At 48.7% G+C, this 19,666-nt stretch overlaps 2 protein-coding genes across 5 annotated transcripts in view; one reads left to right on the forward strand and one right to left on the reverse strand.

Moving 5' to 3' along the window:
* Positions 1-19,666, forward strand: part of RUNX1 (RUNX family transcription factor 1) — a 260,592-nt gene that overhangs the window by 43,589 nt on the left and 197,337 nt on the right. For 2 of the 4 annotated variants that reach the window (XR_013775127.1, XR_013775128.1), the window contains exons 1-3: positions 1,426-1,709; positions 1,779-3,525; positions 8,460-8,616. Coding sequence is in view for 2 of the 4 variants with exons in the window: in XM_079312588.1 (XP_079168714.1) it covers positions 3,272-3,525; positions 8,460-8,616 (411 nt within the window). In the remaining 2 variants the exon portion in view is untranslated. Of the gene's footprint in view, positions 1-1,425; positions 1,710-1,778; positions 3,526-8,459; positions 8,617-19,666 lie in introns of those variants that run through there. The other 2 variants (XM_079312588.1, XM_079312587.1) reach the window with 1 other exon arrangement.
* The window catches only part of IFNAR2 (interferon alpha and beta receptor subunit 2), an 844,054-nt gene that overhangs the window by 34,463 nt on the left and 789,925 nt on the right, over positions 1-19,666 (reverse strand). The gene's annotated exons all lie outside the window — the stretch shown is intronic.

A 19,666-nucleotide genomic window follows, 5' to 3' on the forward strand; every position in this document is an offset into this window, starting at 1 on the left:
GTAGCGGCCGTCCCAAAACTTGAACCCCGATCCCAAATCCCACATCCTGACCCCAAATCCCTACTCTAAATCTCAACTCTAAATTCCAAATCCCGGGGGTCTGTGCCGGGGATGCGGGAGGTCTCAGACTCTGTAGGGACAGGAGGAGACGTGGTGGGCGCAGCTCCCGTTCCCAAACTCGAATCCCGACCCCAAATCCCAAATCCCGGAGTCTCCCCGCTCCCCTCCCGGTGCCGCTCGGCCCACGGGCGGCGCGCGCCCTCCAGCGGCCACAGCGGGAACTGCAACCAGCGCGCCCCCGCCGCCCCCAGCGCGGCTCCCCCCGAGGGTCCCTGCGACCACCTCCATCCAGTTATCCATCCCTTTATCCATCCTTCATCCATCCATCCATCCATCCATCCATCCATCCATCCATCCATCCATCCATCCATCCATCCATCCATCCATCCATCCATCCATCCATCCATCCATCCATCCATCCATCCCTCCATCCATCCATCCATCCATCCATCCATCCATCCATCCATCCATCCATCCATCCTGCGAGGATGCGGCGGCCGAGGGGTTTGAGAGTTGGAGGAGAGAAGCGCAAAAACAGCGCCGAGAGCGCGGCGGGGTCGGGTCGGGATCGCCCCGCTCGCGATCTGGGTTTCCCTCGCGGAATCGGCGAAACCAGGAAAAAAAAAAAAAAAAAAAAAAAAAAAAAAAAAATTTAAAGAATTGAAAAGAAAGCCACCAAAACCAAAAATCCCCAGCCCGACCCCACAGCCACGCCTCTCCACCCGGCATCCTCGCTACCGGCTCCGCGGGCCCGGAGCCACCGGCGGCCGGCGAGCTGCTGGTGGCCGCGTGGCTCTGCCCGAGCTGTCCCCGCGCTGGCCTGGAGGAGGAGGAGGAGGAGGAGGAGGAGGAAGAGGAGGAGTAGGAGGGCTGGCAGGGATGGCCCTGCCTGCGAGCGCCGCCACCGCCCCGACAAAGCGAGCGGCGCCGCGCTCTGTGTCCAAGGGGACACCGGGCTGGCGGTGACCGTGCCGAGGGGACCGCCAGGGGTGTACCCCAAAAAAAAACCCGCGGCAGAGAGTGCCTGGGGTGGAGGGGGGACCACCGGGAGAAGAGCGGGGGCCACCGGGAGAGGAGCGGGGGCCACCGGGAGAGGAGCGCGCATGTGGCGGGGCGGTGTCTGCGGCTCTGCGGGCACCTTGCGGGCACCGGGGGCGGGCGTTCCGTGAGCCACGGGCCAGCAGCGGCCACGGGCTGGCAGGAACGGGGGGTGCCGGTGCCCGGGCGGGCTCGGAGCCGCGGTGCCCCGGGGGAGCGGGTTGCGCTCGCCCCGCACCGATTCCGGGAGCCCCCGGCCCGCGGCCGCGCCCCGGTAGGGCCGTGATTGGCCGGTGCCCTCCCCGTATGCAAAGCACCGGGGGAATGACATTCCTCCGCACGCCTCCGCCGCCCCGACTCGCTCCCGGCCACCTCCAGCCAGCCCGGCGGCCGCCGGCCGGGCGCGCTCCCATCCCGGCAGGAATTCTGCTTCCCCGAGGGAAACACCGGCTGCTCCCCGCCCTGGGAACGCGCCGGGGCTCAGCGGAGGCTGGAGCTGCTCTCTAAACCCGGCTGGAGCTGAGCTCTAAACCCGGCTGGAGCTGAGCTCTAAACCCGGCTGAAACTGCTCTCTAAACTCGGCTGGAGCTGAGCTCTAAACCCGGTTGGGAGTTGATCTTTAAACTCGGCTGGAGCTGATCTTTAAACCCGTCTGGAGCTGCTCCTAAACCCGGCTGGAGCTGAGCTCTAAACCCGGCTGGCAACTTTGGGGGTTTGGTCGCCCCCGCTGCTTTCCGCCTCTCTCGCCGTCTTGGGGTCACCCCCTCTGCCGCCGCCGCCTCGTTTCGCGGAAGGAAAAGATTTCAGCCGGTCAAAAGTAGCGATTTGGCTGTGTGGGTTTTGGTGTTTGGCGCTTCTTTTTTTTTTTTCGCTTTTTAATTTTTTTATTTTTCGAGCTTTCGCCGGTGGTTTTTGGGTTTCTGCGTGCGCGGCGGGCTCCATCCCGCAGGAGGAGAGGGAGAAAAGCCATGCTTGCCAAAGCAGGCTTCCACCTGCTGCGGTTCAAATATTGTTAAGCAGCCGGTTCCTGTGGCCGAATTAGAGGAAGAACTGTCTGAGATACCGAAAAAAAAAAAAAAAAAAAAAAAAAAAAAAAATGGCAGCGAGCGCCGAAGTTGTTGCAGACTGTTGGTTTGACTGCTGGGGAGGACGTGAGTGGGAGAGAGAGAGCGCTGTTGCACACACAAAACCACAGAGAGAACCCACAATTTAACCAACATCCCCAACACCGTGTTTGCAGCTCTTGGACCTCTCAGCTCGGCGCTTGCGATCGGCTGTGACTTTTCTTTAAGTTCATGAAAAGCGTTATACCAAAGATAGAGATTTGAAGCTTGAATCCCATGCACTGAGCTTTTTTTTTTTTCTCTTCTTTTTGCGCAAGAATGATTGAAAGGTCATGACACGAGCGCTCTTAGAGCAACGCCAACCAAACTACTGAAACTCATTTTCAAGGCTGCTTTAAAGAAAGAAAAAAATAAGGAAAAAAAAATCTGGCGGAGAACATTAATGGATTCCTGTTGTGTTTAAATTCTCCACAGATTCTATTGTAAATATTTGATGAAGTCCAGTAGATGTGCGTGTGCGTGAGTGTGTGGCCGTGAATTTATATCCAGTTGTAGCCAGCTGACCTTTGCTCAGCGAGCCGAGCTCGCGATCCGCCTCCTCTGAAGAACAGCCCCGAATTTCCCTCAAAGAGCGATTTTTGCCTCCGGAAGACGCCGGCTCATTTTGGTTTCTCTTGGGACCGGAGAGAAATCACCTGGAAGAAACCGGGAAGCGCGTGTTTCTGGCCGCGGCTTGCGCTTGCTCTCCTCCCTAATTTTTTTTTTTTTTTTTTTTTTTTCCTGGGAGTTTGGGATGAGCTTGGGCGCCGCTCACTTTGCGCGTCCCGGTAAAGCCGCGCCCGCACGACCCTGGCGCTTATCGGATTAACGGGATCTGTTCCGCCTGGCCAGAAAACCAAGAGTTAAAGCTACCAGCATAAAAAAAACCCCCAAAACCAAAAAACCCAAAAACTAACCGGGGAGGGACTGGCGCAGGAACAACTTCTCAACCCGCGCCCGTGTATGTTGGTCCCCGGAGAGCGGGATTTGCGCTCGCGTGGCCGCCGTGTAGGAACTCAGCGGAGGTGTTGTGTGGCTCTAAAGGCTTGTTGTGATGCGTATCCCCGTAGATACCAGCACCAGCCGCCGCTTCACGCCGCCCTCCACCACGCTGAGCCCGGGGAAGATGAGCGAGCCGCTGGCGCTGCCCGGAGCCGAGCACAGCGGCGCTTTGCCGGGGAAGCTGCGCGCCGCCGACCGCAGCATGGTGGAGGTCCTGGCGGATCACCCCGGGGAGCTGGTGCGCACCGACAGCCCCAACTTCCTCTGCTCCGTGCTGCCCACGCACTGGCGCTGCAACAAGACGCTGCCCATCGCCTTCAAGGTAAGGGTTGGGTAGGGGTTGGGTGGGGATGGGGGGGAAAATCTAGGGAAGGGTCTCGGGGATGGGGGGAAAAAATCCAGGGAAGGATCCCGGGGATGGGGGCTTGGGTCTGCACGAGGCTCGCTCTGCACTTCCCTCCTTCCATTCCTCCTTTCTTTCCTTCCATCCTTTCCTTTCCTTTCCTTTCCTTTCCTTTCCTTTCCTTTCCTTTCCTTTCCTTTCCTTTCCTTTCCTTTCCTTTCCATCATCCTTCCCCTCTTTCTTTCCATCCTTTTCTTTACCTCCTTCCATCCATCATTTCCCTCCTTCCATCCTTTCCCTCCTTCCTTCCCTTCTTTCCCACTCCCGGCCGCGCTCGGGGCACCAGTGGTGGCAGCCGGGACTGGGAAAAGCTCCCTGCAGCCTCTTCTCCCCATTCAGAAATCTGTTAGCGAGAGGCGGCTCCGCTTAAGGAAAAAAAAAAAAAAATAGAAATAAATAAATTGTATTTTCAAAAGCCAGCCCCGCGGAGTTTGGCTGCTCTGGGGAGCAGATGCCGCAGATGGGTACGGACTGAAGGAGCCCCGGGATTTCCCAGAAGTCGCCCAGGGTGGTGGCAGGTCCCTCTGTCCCTGTGTCCCTCTGTCCCTCTGCCACCCACGGGGACACCCGCCCGCAGCCCGGGTCGTGCCGGGTTTCCCCCTGCCAGGGACTCGGAGGGAGAAAACACCACAAAACAACCCAGCGACAATCCCAAAAACCACATTTCCTCTTTTATTGGCCGAGTTTACAAACAGCAAAAGTCGCGGCCTAACCCGGGCAGAGCGCTTGGAGCTCTCCCCCTTTTTCCAGAGTCTTTTGCTAAATCCAAGAAAAATCCTGGAAAAGATGGGGAGAAGGGGATGGGAGAGAACATCCCGGCTCCCTCCTGTCCCGGGCGGTGCGGGGGATGCTTGTGGCGCTTTCCTGCCTTCCCGTTACCCCCCTCCCAGGAAAATCATCTTCATTTGGAGGAAAATCATCTTCATTGGGAGGAAAATCATCCTCCTTGGATTAAAATCATCCCTCTTTAGAGTAAAATCATCCTCCTTTGGAGTAAAATCATCCTCCCAGGGAGTAAAATCATCCTCCCAGGGAGTAAAATCATCCTCCCCTCGCTCACGCTCTTTTTTTGGCCCGGGACTGTCGCTGACTCCCTGAACTCGCTGCTTTTCTCGCTGCTGCTGCAGATTGGCTCCCGAGGAGGGGAGGAAAAGGGAATTCTTGTCCTTATCCTTTTATCCGAGCCGGGAGCCGCACGGACACGCCGCTCCTGGGAGCCCCGGGGCTTGATTTAGGATCGGGATTTGTCAAACCCGAGCTTTATATTTTTTTTTTTTTTTTTTTAAACCCCGGCTGCTTCTGCACAACTTTTTTTTTTTTTTTTTTTTTTTTTCTTTTTTTTTTGAGTGTTGAAGGCCACCAGACTGGAGCCTTTCCTCTGTTTTGAGGAGAGGAGAAACGAGGGAGAAGGGAATCAGCTCAGCTTTGGGAATTCCTGCTGACGAGGGAAAAGTTTTATTGTGTCTGCTCTTGTTTTTCCCGCAGATAAGAGCGGGGCAAAGGGAGGAACCGATCGCGGGGTCACTTCCTAAATTCCCACATTTCGATTAATTATTACACTTTTCCCCACGCACCGGGCTGTAATTAGCAGAGAAGTTTTCCTGCTGGAAGGCAGAAAAGGGCCGGGAGTGAAATGCGCTCCACCCGCCGGGAAGGGAGATAAAAATCCCTTTTTTTTTTCTTGGGGGATCCAGGAAATTCTGGGGGATCCAGCCACATCCCGACGCGGCAGAGAAAATTTAGGAGAAGTGGCTCTTCCCTCTCCTGCCCCATCCCCATCCCTGGAAGCTGGGAATATCCCAAGGATGTAGAAAAAATAAAAATTCCAAGGGGTTTCAGTGATACCCACAGTGCTCACCCCGCTCCAGTTTGGAAAATTTGAATAATTCAACCTGGAAATAGCCAGGAGAGAGAAAAAATAATTTAAAAATTAATCAAACCCACCCAAAAATTAGGAATTTCGGGGCTGGGAGGCACCTGCTGGCTCCTTGTTCTTCATCTTCCCCAAATTCTCTATCCTGGGAAATCAATTTTGGTAGAATTTGCCATATCTCAGTGGTTTTCTGCTAAATATTAAATATTTGCAAAGCTGTTTGAAAAAATCAGGGTTTTTCAGATCAGGGAAAAAAAACCAAAAAAAACAACAGTTCAGATCATTGCTCTGCTGCCAATATTTTGTTTGCATCTGTCAAAAAGTGCTGAGTTTTATCGAGTATTTGTTATTTTTATTTGTGGTAGGAGTAAAAAGAGGCAGACAGAGAGGTTGCTCCTCACATTTAGAAAAATCCACTAAAAAATTCTGCAGGATTGGGATATTATTTCAAACCTAAATGATCAATTTTCATTGGTTTTCCCTAAATTTAAAAATGATTCTGAAAAACTCTAAAAATAATTCACAACGACCAATAAGGTGCCATATAAATTCATTGTTCAAGTGCTGTTAAGAATCCAAATCTTAATTTAAGAGGCCAATTTGGATTAATTGATGCAGGAGAAGGAAATTTAAATACACTGATCTTCTTCTTGCTCCTCTGGAAATGCAAATTTTTAGAGGTAAAAAGTACAACAAAGTCCTTGATAACTCCAGTAACAAGTCCCAGCTTATCTGTTTAGTCTTTTTTTTTTTTTTTTCCTAATGGAAATATTTGTATTTCTGTTTCTATTGTCTGTGACTTTCAAGTCCAGTTTCTTTTCTGGGCTGGGTCAGTTTTTGACTCGTTTTTAAAGATTTTCCTTCCCATTTTTTATTGCCGAGATTGGGATTTGAAAGCTTGAAAATATTTCTGTCAGAGACAACTGGCCCTGGATCAATTAAAAACTTGGTGAAAGATGAAAATCCTGGCATAAATTCCCTTAAATTCAGTATTTGCATGGCAGGGTAGTGCCCTGATTTTCCCTTTTTTCTCTATCAGATGTGGGTGCATCGAGGTTTTGCAGGAATTTTTAAGGACTGGCTGCAGAGTTGCTGATTTTGTGATGATTTCCAAGTTTCAGCATTTCCAGCAGGGCCTCATTTCTGCCAAAATCAGGGAAATCTGAAAAGCTGAGCTGAGAGCAGGCCCGAAAAACCGAATTACAGCCCAGAGAGGAGAGCAAAAACCCAAAAAATCTGGGGAGGAACGGGGAAAGAGGAAGTTGAAATCAAGATGTAAAGAGGGAATTTTGACCCAGAGATTTCAGCTTTGCATGTGGAAGTGAAAATCAGGGTTAGGGGTGAGCAAAGGGAGAGGACAGAAGTGAAAAACTCAACCTGCTGTGGCAAAAAAAGAGCTGGGAAATCCCTAAAAATGGGGAATTCTCCCAGATTTTGGGGGGTGGATTTGGCTGGGGAGTAAAAATCAGGGTTGGATCGAGTAAAGGAGCTGCTGGTCTCGTTTGGAAAGAGCAGAGAGATCAGAAAAGAGAAATAAAATCAGGTTGTGAGAAACTTCAGCCAATTGTAAGTGCCTGGACTGAAGTCAGAAAATGTTAAGAGGAAGGAAAATCTCGAGCTGCAACTCAGAGGACGCAATGCAGGGCTGGTTCCTCTTCCAGAGGGCAAAAGAGGAATTAAAACAAGCTGGATTTTTACCTCTGGGTTTGTTTATTTGGGGGGGTTGGTGGTTTTCTGTGGTGGTAGTGTTGTGGAATTGGGGAAACAGCAGTGGGCTCTAAAGAAAATCATATTAAATAATTCACACTCTGATTTTTTTTTGTCAGAGGACAAGGGGTGAGATCCCAGATGTCCATGGAATCCCAGCAGGTGGAATTTGTTTGGGGAATTCAGGGAGATACAAGAAAAATTAAATTTTTCATCATTAAACCAGCGTGAGCAGTGTAAACAAATCAGAATATTTAAATTCAGAAATTGTTCTATTTCTCATCAAGAACCCAGTGAATCCTGTGTTCCCAAAGATTTGGTGGATTCTGGCACCAAGAAACACAAATATTTTGGGATAAGGGGAAAGTCTTTAATTCAGGTCACGATTTTCATCCATCCACTCGAGGGTGAGGTCTGCTAATTATTTGCTTGATGCTCCTGAAGGAAAGAAAGGAATTGTTCAGTAAATTGGGATTAAACATTTGATTGAGGCCTGATTTTCCATGGCCTTGCTCTGGATTTCTGCTTGGGCAGCTCTGTTAAGAGCCCCTGATATAAATCAAACCATGGAGCGCTGCTACTTGAATTTATTTACTGACAATTGCAGAGATTTTGGAAAGCTCATGTTCTTTATTTTTCCTCTCAGAGCATTTTTCATTTCACATCATGCTGAGTGTTTCGGAGGTGTATTGAGGGAGAAAAATTTCTGTCCAACTATTAGGAAAAATTGGATTTCAAGTGGTAGAAATGCACAAAATTTCTGTCCAACCATTAGGAAAAATCAGGTTTCAAATAGTAGAAATCCACAAATTTTCTGTCCAACCGTTAAGAAAAATTGGATTTCAAGTGGTAGAAATGCACGATGAGGAGAAAAAAGATGCATTTTAAAGAATATAAGTAATGATAACGCAATGATATTTTAAAAATTCACTATCTTAGGTCCTTTGGTTCTCCAGGAAACAGGGAGAAGAGCTAGAATTATTTTATCCAGACTGGAAAACATTGCGTAGCAGCAAATCATCCACCACGCAGCGGGCGTGTGTGGCACTAATTTCAGAGCTCAGATTCTGTCCTCAAACTGAAAATCCCTGATTAGAGAATAACCAAGGGAACAACATCTGGGAGAAGCAGAGAATTCCCATCCCAGCAAATCCCATTCCCATCTCCTCCAACACCCGCTTGGCCCACCCAGATTTTCCCCGCGGTTTCATCCGCCCGCTTTGACTTCTCAGTGAAACGAAGGGAACTGAGGGTTCTGCTGTTGCTGTCGCAGGTGGTGGCCTTGGGGGACGTTCCTGATGGGACCCTGGTGACAGTGATGGCCGGGAATGATGAGAATTACTCGGCGGAGCTGCGCAACGCCACGGCTGCCATGAAGAACCAGGTGGCGCGGTTCAACGACCTGCGCTTCGTGGGCAGGAGCGGCAGAGGTACGAGGGGGGTCCCGCTCCATCTTCTACCCCTGGATGTGGATTTGGGTGCTTTTATCCACCAGGGAATGTGTGGAAATGTAGCACAGTTCCAAAGGTGCAGGATGAGTTTTCGCGTTTTCTCCCAACCCGTTTTCCACATAGGCCGAATTGGCAGAAGTATGAGGGGGGTTCCAGCTCCATCTTCTGCCCCTGGATGTGGATTTGGGTGCTTTTATCCACCAGGGAATGCTGGAAAATGTAGCACAGTTCCAAAGGTGCTGGGTGGGATTTTGCATTTTCTTCCAACCAATTTTCCACATAGGCAGAAGTGGCAAAGCTACAACAGGGGTTCCAGTTCCATTTTCTGCTCCTGGATGTGGATTTGGGTGCTTTTATCCACCAGGGAATGCTGGAAAATGTAGCACAGTTCCAAAGGTGCAGGATGCGTTTTCGTGTTTTCTTCCAACCCGTTTTCCACATAGGCAGAATTGGCAGAAGTACAGGGGGGTCCAGCTCCATTTTCTGCCCCTGGATGTGGATTTGGGAGTTGTTATCCACCAGGGAATGCTGGAAAATGTAAAATAGTTCCATTCCAAAGGGAATTGTGGGTTTTCTTGTTTTCTCCCAACCCGTTTTCCACATAGGCAGAATTGGCAGAAGTATGAGGGGGGGTTCCTGCTCCATCTTCTACCCCTGGATGTGGATTTGGGAGATTTTATCCACCAGGGAATGCTGGAAAATGTAGAAGAAAATGTAGAACAGTTTCAAAGGTGCAGGATGCGTTTTTGAGTTTTCTCCCAACCCGTTTTCCACATGGGCAGGAGTGGTAGAGGAACGAGGGGGGTTCCAGTTCCATTTTCTGCCCCTGGATGTGGATTTGGGAGTTTTATCCACCAGGGAATGTTGGAAAGTTCCATTCCAAAGGGAATTGTGGGTTTTTCAGGTTTTCTCCCAGCCTATTTTCCGCGTTGCTCTGGTTTGTAAGCGGTGAAATCCCCTTGGGAAAAAAAAAAATAATGAAAACCCACCCAGAGAGTGACAATTCTGGCAGCCACCCCTGGTAATTTAGGCAGCACAGTATTACCCATGGTGAAAGGTTTAAGTGACAGATTTAGGTTTAAGTGGCAGATTTTCCATTTCAAATGAGAATTTTCAGCTTGTGGTCATCGCGGGGCTCCCCAGCGCTCTCTGCAAAAACTGTTTTTGCAAGAGAGAGAGGTTAAAAATACAAATAATTTCCACATAGATCTAAAAATTTTATGGGTTCCTGACCTGCTGAAAGCTCTTCCTCTGACTTTTTTCCCCTCTCAAAATTCAAGTCACAGCTGTTGATGTTTCCTGCAATATGGAGAGGAGAGACCAGGCAGGACAGAGGGGTTTAAAATCTGATTTATCTCTGCCATAACCAGTAGTTATTGGTGGAAATAAAATGTCTATGGAGCATAAATAACAAACAAGAGTTGAAGCTGACTTAGATTGGGACTATATAAAAATATTAGGAAGCTGCAAACAGCAGCTGATGTGTTGCCTGTGAGTGGGCAGGTGCACAAACCTTCATCCCCAAAAAAATCAGCAGAATACCCTTTAAAACTTCCCTCCTTAATCCTAAATCCCATCAATTCCAAGAGAAGCACTTAAAATAAACAAATAGGATGGTGAAGGGACTTCAGGGAGGTGCAGTCAAACCCCAAAAGAGAAGCCAGCTAGTTGTGGCTCAGTAAAGGCTCAGGAGAAGGAGCAACCTTTGTCTTTTAAGGTCAGGGATGAAAATCCTTCACATTTCCAGTGTGAATTCAGGTGGTATTTTGTTATCTTTTTCCTTCTGTTTAATTTGTCTTTAAAATTGGCATTATGGTATTCTGCATTATGGTATTCCAGCAATATTCCAGGACAATTTAGCAACAGGGAAGCATTTGCTGAACTTCAGGAGGTCTCATTTGGGAGCAATTTGTGCTCTGGTGTCCCTCACAGGTCAGGGATTTCTGTCCCCTCCCTCTGTTCCCATGTGACACCCAAGCCATGTCCTGGTTCCACACGCAGATTCCTGATTTTCAGGAGAGTCCCAAAGCTGACCCACTTCTGGTTTTATTCCACATGTGTCAGGCTGGAGAGGAGGAAGTTCTCCTGATTATACACAACAGCCTTTCCTCACCTTTGAAGTGAAAAGCACCCGTGGACACCCTTCCAACACAAACACCGCCACAAGGCTGCAAAAAGCCAGCACCAAACAGATTTTAGGAATAAAATCCCCCTGCAGTTTTCCTCTGGGTCCTGCAGCGTTTTTAGCTGAGGGTACAGAGGCAGCTGCCTCTCAAATTGTGTTGTTTGGGTCGTCTTCAAATGGAAAACACCCGCAGCTGAGAACGTCGCCTTGTAATGCCAGCGAGGAATAATAATAGGGTAATGCAGAGCAAATTATATCCATTTACTGAAAACATGAGAGATGCTGTAATGTCTAAAAGTATCAGTCATTAAACGTGGTCATTTGGAATATTAAAGGTACCACCTTTTCAGTAAATGGAATTTGCATTATGATTCAGAGCTGACTGTTTAGAAGATTCAAATGAATAGCTGGCAGAGTGCTGGAGAAGCTCATAAAAACAAACCTGTAGTTCAGTTCCTGGCCATGGTAATGAGGCTGGAAATCATAACAGGCAACTGGGGGAGCCTCAAGGTCAAAATCCAGCAGCTGGGACAGAGCAGGCCCCATTTATTTGGGATAGGGAACCCTCACCCTCCTGCTGGAGCCGCTCTCACCAACCTGGGCATTCCAGGTGTGATGCCCAGATCCAGGTGCTGGGGATCCTTTAAATGGATTTGGGAACGCTGCGTGCTCTTAGTCAGGTTCAACATCCTCACCTGCCCATCTTCGGGGCGGTGACTAATGGATGCTTTTGTTTACTCCTCCGCCAGGGGATTGTTTTCCAAAGGCGGGGATTGTTTGCTTTTGTGCGGGATTTGGGAGCTGCTGCTCTGCGGCATTTGCACAAAGCCTGCAGCAGGAGGTGGCTGCTTCAAAGGGCACTGCTGCCTTTGATACCTCGCTGCAGGAGAATGAACCCCGACTTTGTTTGCCGTGGAATATTTGAGCTGGGATCAGCTCAGTGCCACCGGTGATAATGCCGTGCCAGGGGCGTTGTGCGAGCAGGGGCTGAGAGTTTGCCTCGGTTCAGGCTCCTTGTGGGCTTCAGCGGGGTTAAAATCCTCGTTTTGAATCCCCCACGGAGAATCAGGAATGGTTTTGAGTGCTGATCATCAGGTTTAAAGCCCACCTTGAGATCCCCTCAGCAGCCACAGCTCTGTCCCATCCGAGGAGGAAATTCCCGTTCTTGACACTCTTCATAAAAAATTTCACTTTCTTCCCTGAAATCCAGCAATCCAACATTATTTTCCGTGTTTTCCTCCTGGTTTTGGGAAGGTCACTGTAATGTGGGGGTTGGTTTCCCCATATCAATATTTGGCACCAAATATCAGCCAAAGTTTCGGCCTCATTCCGTGCCCAACACACCCAGTTTGTCTCAGCCTTGTTCAGAGTTAAAAACCCAAAACATTTGCTTTTCTTCACTCCTAAAATAGGAGTGAGACTATCACAAATCACCCAAAACCCGAAGATGTGGTAGAAAAGCTTTTTTTGGCTTTTTTTTTTTCCCTCAACCAAAGAGATTTCCATTGGGTTTGGCCGGGATCCAAGGCTGCGATTCCTCGGCCCGGTTGGAGAACGCTGCTGGGCAAACCTGCCCGTCTGGCTCAGGAGCCCCACCGAGTCATTTCGGGAAGAAAAATGTCCTTTTAAAACTCCAGCCAATCTCAGGCTCCCCCTTTGGCCTGATTACCTGCTTAAAACAAAATTAATCTTGATTTTTTTCCGCCCTCCGTCCGTGAACGTTCCGAGCTTCCGACTGCTCCTGCTGCAACGTATCCCTGGTTTTTTTAGTGGATAAAAAAACCGGTTTAGGTCACTCTGATGAAATGGATCTGATGCAAAAAAGCCTGACACAGTAGAAGTTCATTGGCTAAAATGAAAAATAAATACTTATTTTGGAGTGGGAAAGCTCCGTGGCTTGGGGAACACGACATATTTTCCTCATGGAATCATTAATCCCAGTTCCTATCTTTAAGGAGGATGTAAGATTCCAAAAATCCCAACAAATAAACATGTTTTGCAGATGAAAATTATTATTATTAATGGGTTATCCTAAGAGTAGCTAATGGAGAAGTGTCTTGGCTTGCTGCAGGAGATTTCAATCTAAACCTGAGAGCTGGAGCTGCAGGAGAGTTTTAAAAACTGTACCTTGGAGAGGATGGAAAATTAAATCCATGCTTATATTTCCTCAGGATTAGAGGAATTGGAGTAAACTTTGTGGTATTTTTCAATTCCACAGAGCCAAAGCAGGTGTAGCTTTGTAGAACATGAGGGATTTTACCAAGCACAATTTCTGCTGTCGGGACTTTTCCCTCTGGATATCATTCCCGGGGAAAAAAATTCACTCTAAGACAAAAATCTCAAAAATACTCAAACTGCAAAAATTACTGGCCAGGATTTCAAATCCAATTATTTTTATTGGTCTTCCCAAGCCAGAATTTTGCTCCTTCTGTGCAGGCTGCGTTATTTGAGCACTTGCTTGAAATGGATTTTATTTTTTTGCCTGAAATGCACTCAAAATTATAAAAGTATGTGCAAAACAGAGGATGCTGCCCTTCAGCAGGGTCGTAAAACCTGAATTAAGGAGGCGTCCAGGTTCTGATCCAAGCCTTTGGAATGCTGCAGGGGAGGTGGGATCAGATCCTGGAGTCACAACCAGCAGAGTTTGCCAGATGGGGTGAAAATAGGAGAAATCCATCAGCAATCAACTAGAGGGGAAAAGGGTCTATTGATAGAGTTTAAAGTAAAATATTTATTTGGGGTTTGGATTGATAAGGATGTGGCGTTTGGCAGCCAGAGGAAGGGAATGGGAATTTTCTTTGGATGTTGGGAAGGAATTGTTCCCTGTGAGGGTGGGGAGGGGCTGGGATGGAATTCCCAGAGCAGCTGTGGCTGCCTCTGGATCCCTGGAATTGTCCAAGGGCAGGTTGGAGCAGCCTGGGGTAGCACAAGGTGTCCCTGCCCGTGGAATGGGATGATTTTTGTCGTTCCTGCCAATCCCAAATCATTCCATGATTCCATGACTCAGTGAAAGGAAGGGGCTGTGCCTGGGCTCAGCTTCCATGACTCTGCTCCAAGGACTCTTCTCCTTCCATTCTGTTCTGAATGCTGAATTTTCCCCTAAAAAGCAAAGGCCAGGAGTGATAAATTTATTTTTAAGGGATTTAGGGTGGCTTGGTTGCATCATTAATTTGAGCCAAGACTTCTGTGCAATCCCAGTGAGGCTGAGCTGCAAACCCAGCCCTCCAAGGGGATGGAAACCTTGGCAGGGAAGGAGGAAAGGAGAGGAAAAGCCTTTCCCAGTGCCTGAGGTGCCTTGGGCTTGCTCTGAGCAGCCAGGGTTGTGCAAATCTCCAGTTGTGGAATTAACCCTATAGATAATGCTGCTCCTCACAGGGGTTGGACTCCCAAAAACCATCCTGTGGGATGAGGCTGAGCAGCAAACCCAGTTCTCCAAGGGGATGGAAATCTCAACAGGAATGCAGTGGCAGGAGAAGGGGAGAGTAGATGTTTTTCCCAGTGCTTAAGGTGCTCCCTTGTTCTCAGCAGCCAGATTTGTGAATCCCTGATTTTGGAGTTAATCCCATGGATGATGATGCTCCTCACAGGGGTTGGACACCCCAAAACCATTCTCAGGGATGAGGCTGAGCAGCAAACCCAGCTCTCCAAGGGATGGAAACCTGGGCAGGGATGCAGTGCCAGGAAAAGGGGAGAGTAGATGTTTTTCCCAGTGCCTGAAGTGCTCCCTCGTTCTGAGGAGCCAGGTTTGTGAATCCCTGATTGAGGAATTAACCCCATGGATGATGCTGCTCCTCACAGGGATTGGACACCCCAAAACCATCCTGTGGGATGAGGCTGGCCCTTGGCAGGGATGTAGTGGCAGGAGAAGGGAGAGGAAAATCCTTTCCCAATGCCCAGGTTGGGCACTCTCACTCTGAGCATTTGTGAATCCCTGGTTGAGGAATTAACCCCATGCACGATGCTGCTTCATGCATAACTTAGACTCCCCAAAATATTTTCTAGGGTGAGGCTGAGCAGCAAACCCAGCTCTCCAAGAGATGGAAACCTCAACAGAAATGCAGTGTCAGGAAAAGGGGAGACTAGATGTTTTCCCAGTGCCTGAGGTGCTCCCTCATTCTGAGCAGCCAGATTTGTGAATCCCTGATTTTGGAATTAACCCATGGATGATGCTGCTCCTCACAGGGGTTGGACTCCCCAAAACCATTCTCAGGGATGAGGCTGAGCAGCAAACCCAGCTCTCCAAGGGATGGAAACCTTGGCAGGGATGCAGTGGCAGGAGCAAAGGAGGGGGAAATCCTTTCCCAGTGCCTGAGGTGCTTTGGGCTTGCTCTGAGCAGCTGGATTTGTGAATCCCTGATTTTGGAATTAACCCCATGGATGATGCTGCTCTTCACAGGGGTTGGACTCCCCAAAACCATTTTCTGGGATAAGGTTTAGCAGCAAACCCAGCTCTCCAAGGGGATAAAATCTCTGCAGGGATGCAGTGCCAGGAGAAGAGGAGAAAATCCTTTCCCAGGGTTTTTTGGGCACATTTGCTCCGAGCAGCCAAATTTGTGAATTCCTGATGGAGGAATTAACCCCCCAGATAATCCTGCTCCTCACAGGGGTTGAACCCCCCAAAAACCACCCTGTGGGACGAGGTTGAGCATTCCTGCAGGGGCTCTGCCAGCACCCAAAAACCCCTCTCTGCCTCATTAGTAAAAATTTCATCGGGGCAAATAAATTCCCGCTCGGAACACATCAACAGGAGAAAAATAATGGCAGAGGGCTGGGAGAACTTCCTGTCTGTGCTGTAAACAGAGGCCATGCCAAGTGCTGAACCACTGCCCTCAGCCCAACAACAATAAATCTATTTTTTGGTTCTGCACAGCTCCTCTTGGACATTTCTGCAGCAGCAAGGATGAGGCAGACGCCACCCTCGGAGCGTTTTCCCAATTTTTTTTCTTTATTTTTTTTTTTTCCCCTGATAAAAGGCCTTCCCAGAATGTTGTTTAGGGAAAACAAAGTACCTCTCTAGATGAAAAGGTTACATAGTTTCGAGAGATCTGTTTGCCCTGCAGCTTTTTTCTTGTTGGTTTTGTATATATTTTTTTTTTTTAATTTGTTTTGATTTTGCTGTTTGTTTTTTTGGTGCCACCCTTCAGAATTCCTAGATTTGTGGTCAAAATATACTGATTTTTGTGGGTGTGTGTGTCCCCACATCCCAACTCCAATAAGAGCAGCTATTCTGTCACCAAAATAAAATCCTGCTGGGAGATAAATCAGGCTTAGGGCTGGCCAGAGAACTTGAGCAGGAGTGAGGATGCTGCAAATCAGTGGCTCACAATTGCTGTCAAGAGAATCTTTTCCAGCACAGTCATGTGCACAAACCCTCATCCAGCTGAATCAGTCTCTGTTCCCTTCCAAAAACCCTTTAGGGGCAGGGGAAAATATTAAAAATAGACATTTAAAAATTTTTTCTCTTATCTTAACACTGCATCTCTCCATGTTTTTTGGCCCCCACCTTGCTCCCCAAAGTTTTTCCCACCATATAATTTCCACTGAGTTTTCTCAGCCTCTCCAAATTGTTATTCCTTCATCTCTTCCCCCCTCTGCATGATATTCCTGGGAGTCCCCTTGGAGAGCTGCAGCCCCTGGGCACAGGGTGGGAATTCCATGGAAATCTTTAGCACCAGGGCAGGTTTGGGGCTCAGAAAAAAAAAAAAAAAAAAAAACCAAAAAAAAACACTAAAGTAAATGCAAGGAACAATCCTAAATTCCTAAATTTTCCCACCAAAGCTGTGTGGGATTTTCCCCTTTCTGGGTTTTCATGGAGTGACCCTGGGGCTTTTCCCAGCTCTGGGATTGATGGGAGCTGCATTAGTGGGATGACAGCACAGAGACTCCTTGTTCCAAGCAGATCAGCTCTGAAGAAACAGTCCCAGGGCTGCTGCTGTGCTCAGAGAGCTTCTGCAGGGATGGTGAGGTTGGGATTGATCTGCTTCAGGAATTCCTCCCTGCTAGAATGGCTCTGCTGGGGATGGAAGTGTTTCTCACCTTTCCTGCTCACACAGGGCGTTGCTTTTCCAGGGAATCCACACCTTCCCTGCTCACCTGCAGCTGTGCCAAAGCTCCACAGGGCATGAGAGGGTTTGTTCCCAGCTCCTGTGCTGTGCCAAGGGATCATGGATGTCCTGGTTTGAAGGACAGGTGTCTGCCAATAAATGCAGAAGCTTCTCTTTGAAATGGAGAATGGAAACCCTCTCCCTCCAAAGTATTATCATTTTGAAATTAAGGGGCTCTCAGGCAAAGAGATGGGAATTAGGAATAACAGTTCTTTCCTAGGACAATTCAAATAGCAATGCAGCATTACACAGAACAATCCCAACCCTGCCAGAGTCAGAATCCAAGCTGGCACAGTCAGTCAGTCAGGGTGGTGGCACAGTCCCATTCCATGGTGCTGCATCCTCCTGCAGGGGCAGATGTGGCTCAGTTGGAGCAGTGCTCCTGGAGAAGGGGCAGTTTCCTCTGAAGCTCCAGGGATGATGTGCAAGGCTCTGGTTTTCCTCTGGAATGCAGTGGGAAGAAGGTTCCTTGGTGTCCAAATGTCAGTTTTTCTCTGGGTAGGAAAGGCTTGGCTCCTGCCCTGGCTGGAGCATCTCCCAGTGGGATGATGGAATTTTCTCAGCCATGCCCTGGGACTCAGTGGCCATGAACAGGAGATATCTCCTGGAGGGAGGATGGGCTGTGGGAAGATAAAGATGATTGCCCAGCTGGTTTAAAGATGGCCCATGAGCAGAGAATATGTGCCAGGAGATCAGGGGCACTGCCCCACATGGGGACAGAACACACATTGCTGGGCACAGCCTGGATTGAAACCCAAGACAATGGAATGGTCTGGGAAGGAAGGGACTGTAAGGATCACCTCATTCCAACCCCCCTGTCATGAGCAGGGACACTTTTCCCTATCCCAGGTTTCTCAGAACCACAACCAACCTGGCCTTGGGCACTGCCAGGGATCCAGGGGCAGCCACAGCTGCTCTGGCAATTCCATCCCAGCCCCTCCCAGGGAACAATTCCTGCCCAATATCCCATCCAGCCCTGCCCTCTGGCAGAGCAGAACCATTCCCCCTGTCCTAGGGGGAGGGACTGAGAGGGACTGAGGCAAAATCCAGGTTTCCAAGGGATTTTTCAAAGTTCACAGGATGATGCACCAAGCCATGAATGTGCCTTGGAATGGGATGTGCCAAAACCACAACACCCACAATGAGGTTTGCCTGCTGTGAGGATTAGGCAAAGGATGAGAAAAGTGATTTGAGGGGAGAAGAAATCACAGGTTCAAACAGAAAAGCAGCCAGAGAATCCCAGAATGGGTTGGGTTGGGAGGGATTTTAGGTATTATCCAGTTCCACCCCTTCCTCTGGGACCCCTCCCACTGTCCCACTGCTCCAGCCCCAGTGTCCAACCTGGAACTGAACATTCCAGGGATCCAGGGGCAGCCACAGCTGCTCTGGCAATTCCATCTTAGAATCACCATCACAGGGAGCAATTCCTGCCCAATATCCCACCCAGCCCTGCCCTCTGGCAGTTTGAAACCATTCCCTGTGTCTGTCCCTCCATTCCCTGGGTCCTGTCCCTCCATCCCTTGGGAATTTCTCTCTCCATTCCCTGGAGAGGAGCAGCAGCTCCCAAACCAAGGGAAGGGGACAGACCCTGCAGCTCCAACCCAACAAACCCCTCTGATCTTGAGACCTCGAGGACTTGGGGGTGTTTTTCAGGAATCCCCTGGGCTGGGGGAAGGGGAGAGGTCAGAGGTGGAATTTTGGATTTAATCCCAGTTCAGAAGGATAAATCCTCTTGTGAATCTGGGCCTCAACCTTTCCATGTCTCTGTCATCCCTATAAAGTCTGGGGGATAATTTCTACCTCAAAAAGCTGATGAATGGTCTGAAATTATAGCTGGGCTCAGGACTATCATTAGGCTTAAGGATCCCAAGGCATTTTCTGTGTGAAGGGGGGAGAAGCTTTGCTCTGGAGCCATTTCATCCTGGACTGTCCTTTCCACCTGCTCTTCCTGTTTTTCCCTTTCCCTGAGCTCCTCAGCAGTGACACAGCACTCAGGACACTTTGTGGCCAGAGCTGGATGCACTTTGTGGAGGTCAGGTCATTTCTGACCCAAGCTCTGGTCCAGACAAGGACTTTATTTAAAACAAAAATGATTTTGCACTGAGGAAAAAAAAAAAAAAATCAAAATTCCCAGATATTTAGATCACAGCTTGAAAGTAAAAATTCAAGTTTTGGGGAGCACATGTATAAAAGCATCAGAAAGTTCCATTAGAGCCATTTTTGGAGGAAAAAAAATATTTCACCTCTCCAAATGTGAGTTCAAACATTATGTTTGTGGAAATTGAGTGTCTATTTCAAGCTTTCAAATATGATAATAATAATTTTTTGTTTCTAAGAGCTCCAGCTGAGATCTCCTGGTGCTGCCCCTTGTACAGGCACCCCAAGCACTTCACTGCTGCTGGGCTGTAATTATTGACTCCACCCAAGTTCATAAGAATTTTATGGTGGTTTCTGCAGCAACTGCACTTAGAGGTACAGGCTGCTTGGCTTTTCCATTTAAAGTCCTTCTTTTCCTCTCCTTCATGGATTTAATGCTTTAAACCATTTTGGAAACTTGATCTGCAGCCTTGGAATCTCAGGCACCATCCCATCCCAAAAATTCAGCTCCAACAGGTTGTTTTTGAGGATAAAAAACTCCATGCAGCAGATTTTGGGGTAACTCTGGTGCACAGACATCCACAGGAAGCACAAAGCCCATAATCTGGATTTCCACAGGACCTCAGGATGCTGAGACACAAATGATGCTCCTGGAGCCAAATCCCTCCCACAGCCCCAAACTGCCCCACTCTGGAACTGCCAC

The sequence above is a fragment of the Erithacus rubecula genome (assembly GCF_903797595.1).
Source record: "Erithacus rubecula genome assembly, chromosome: 1".
Lineage (NCBI taxonomy): Eukaryota > Metazoa > Chordata > Aves > Passeriformes > Muscicapidae > Erithacus > Erithacus rubecula.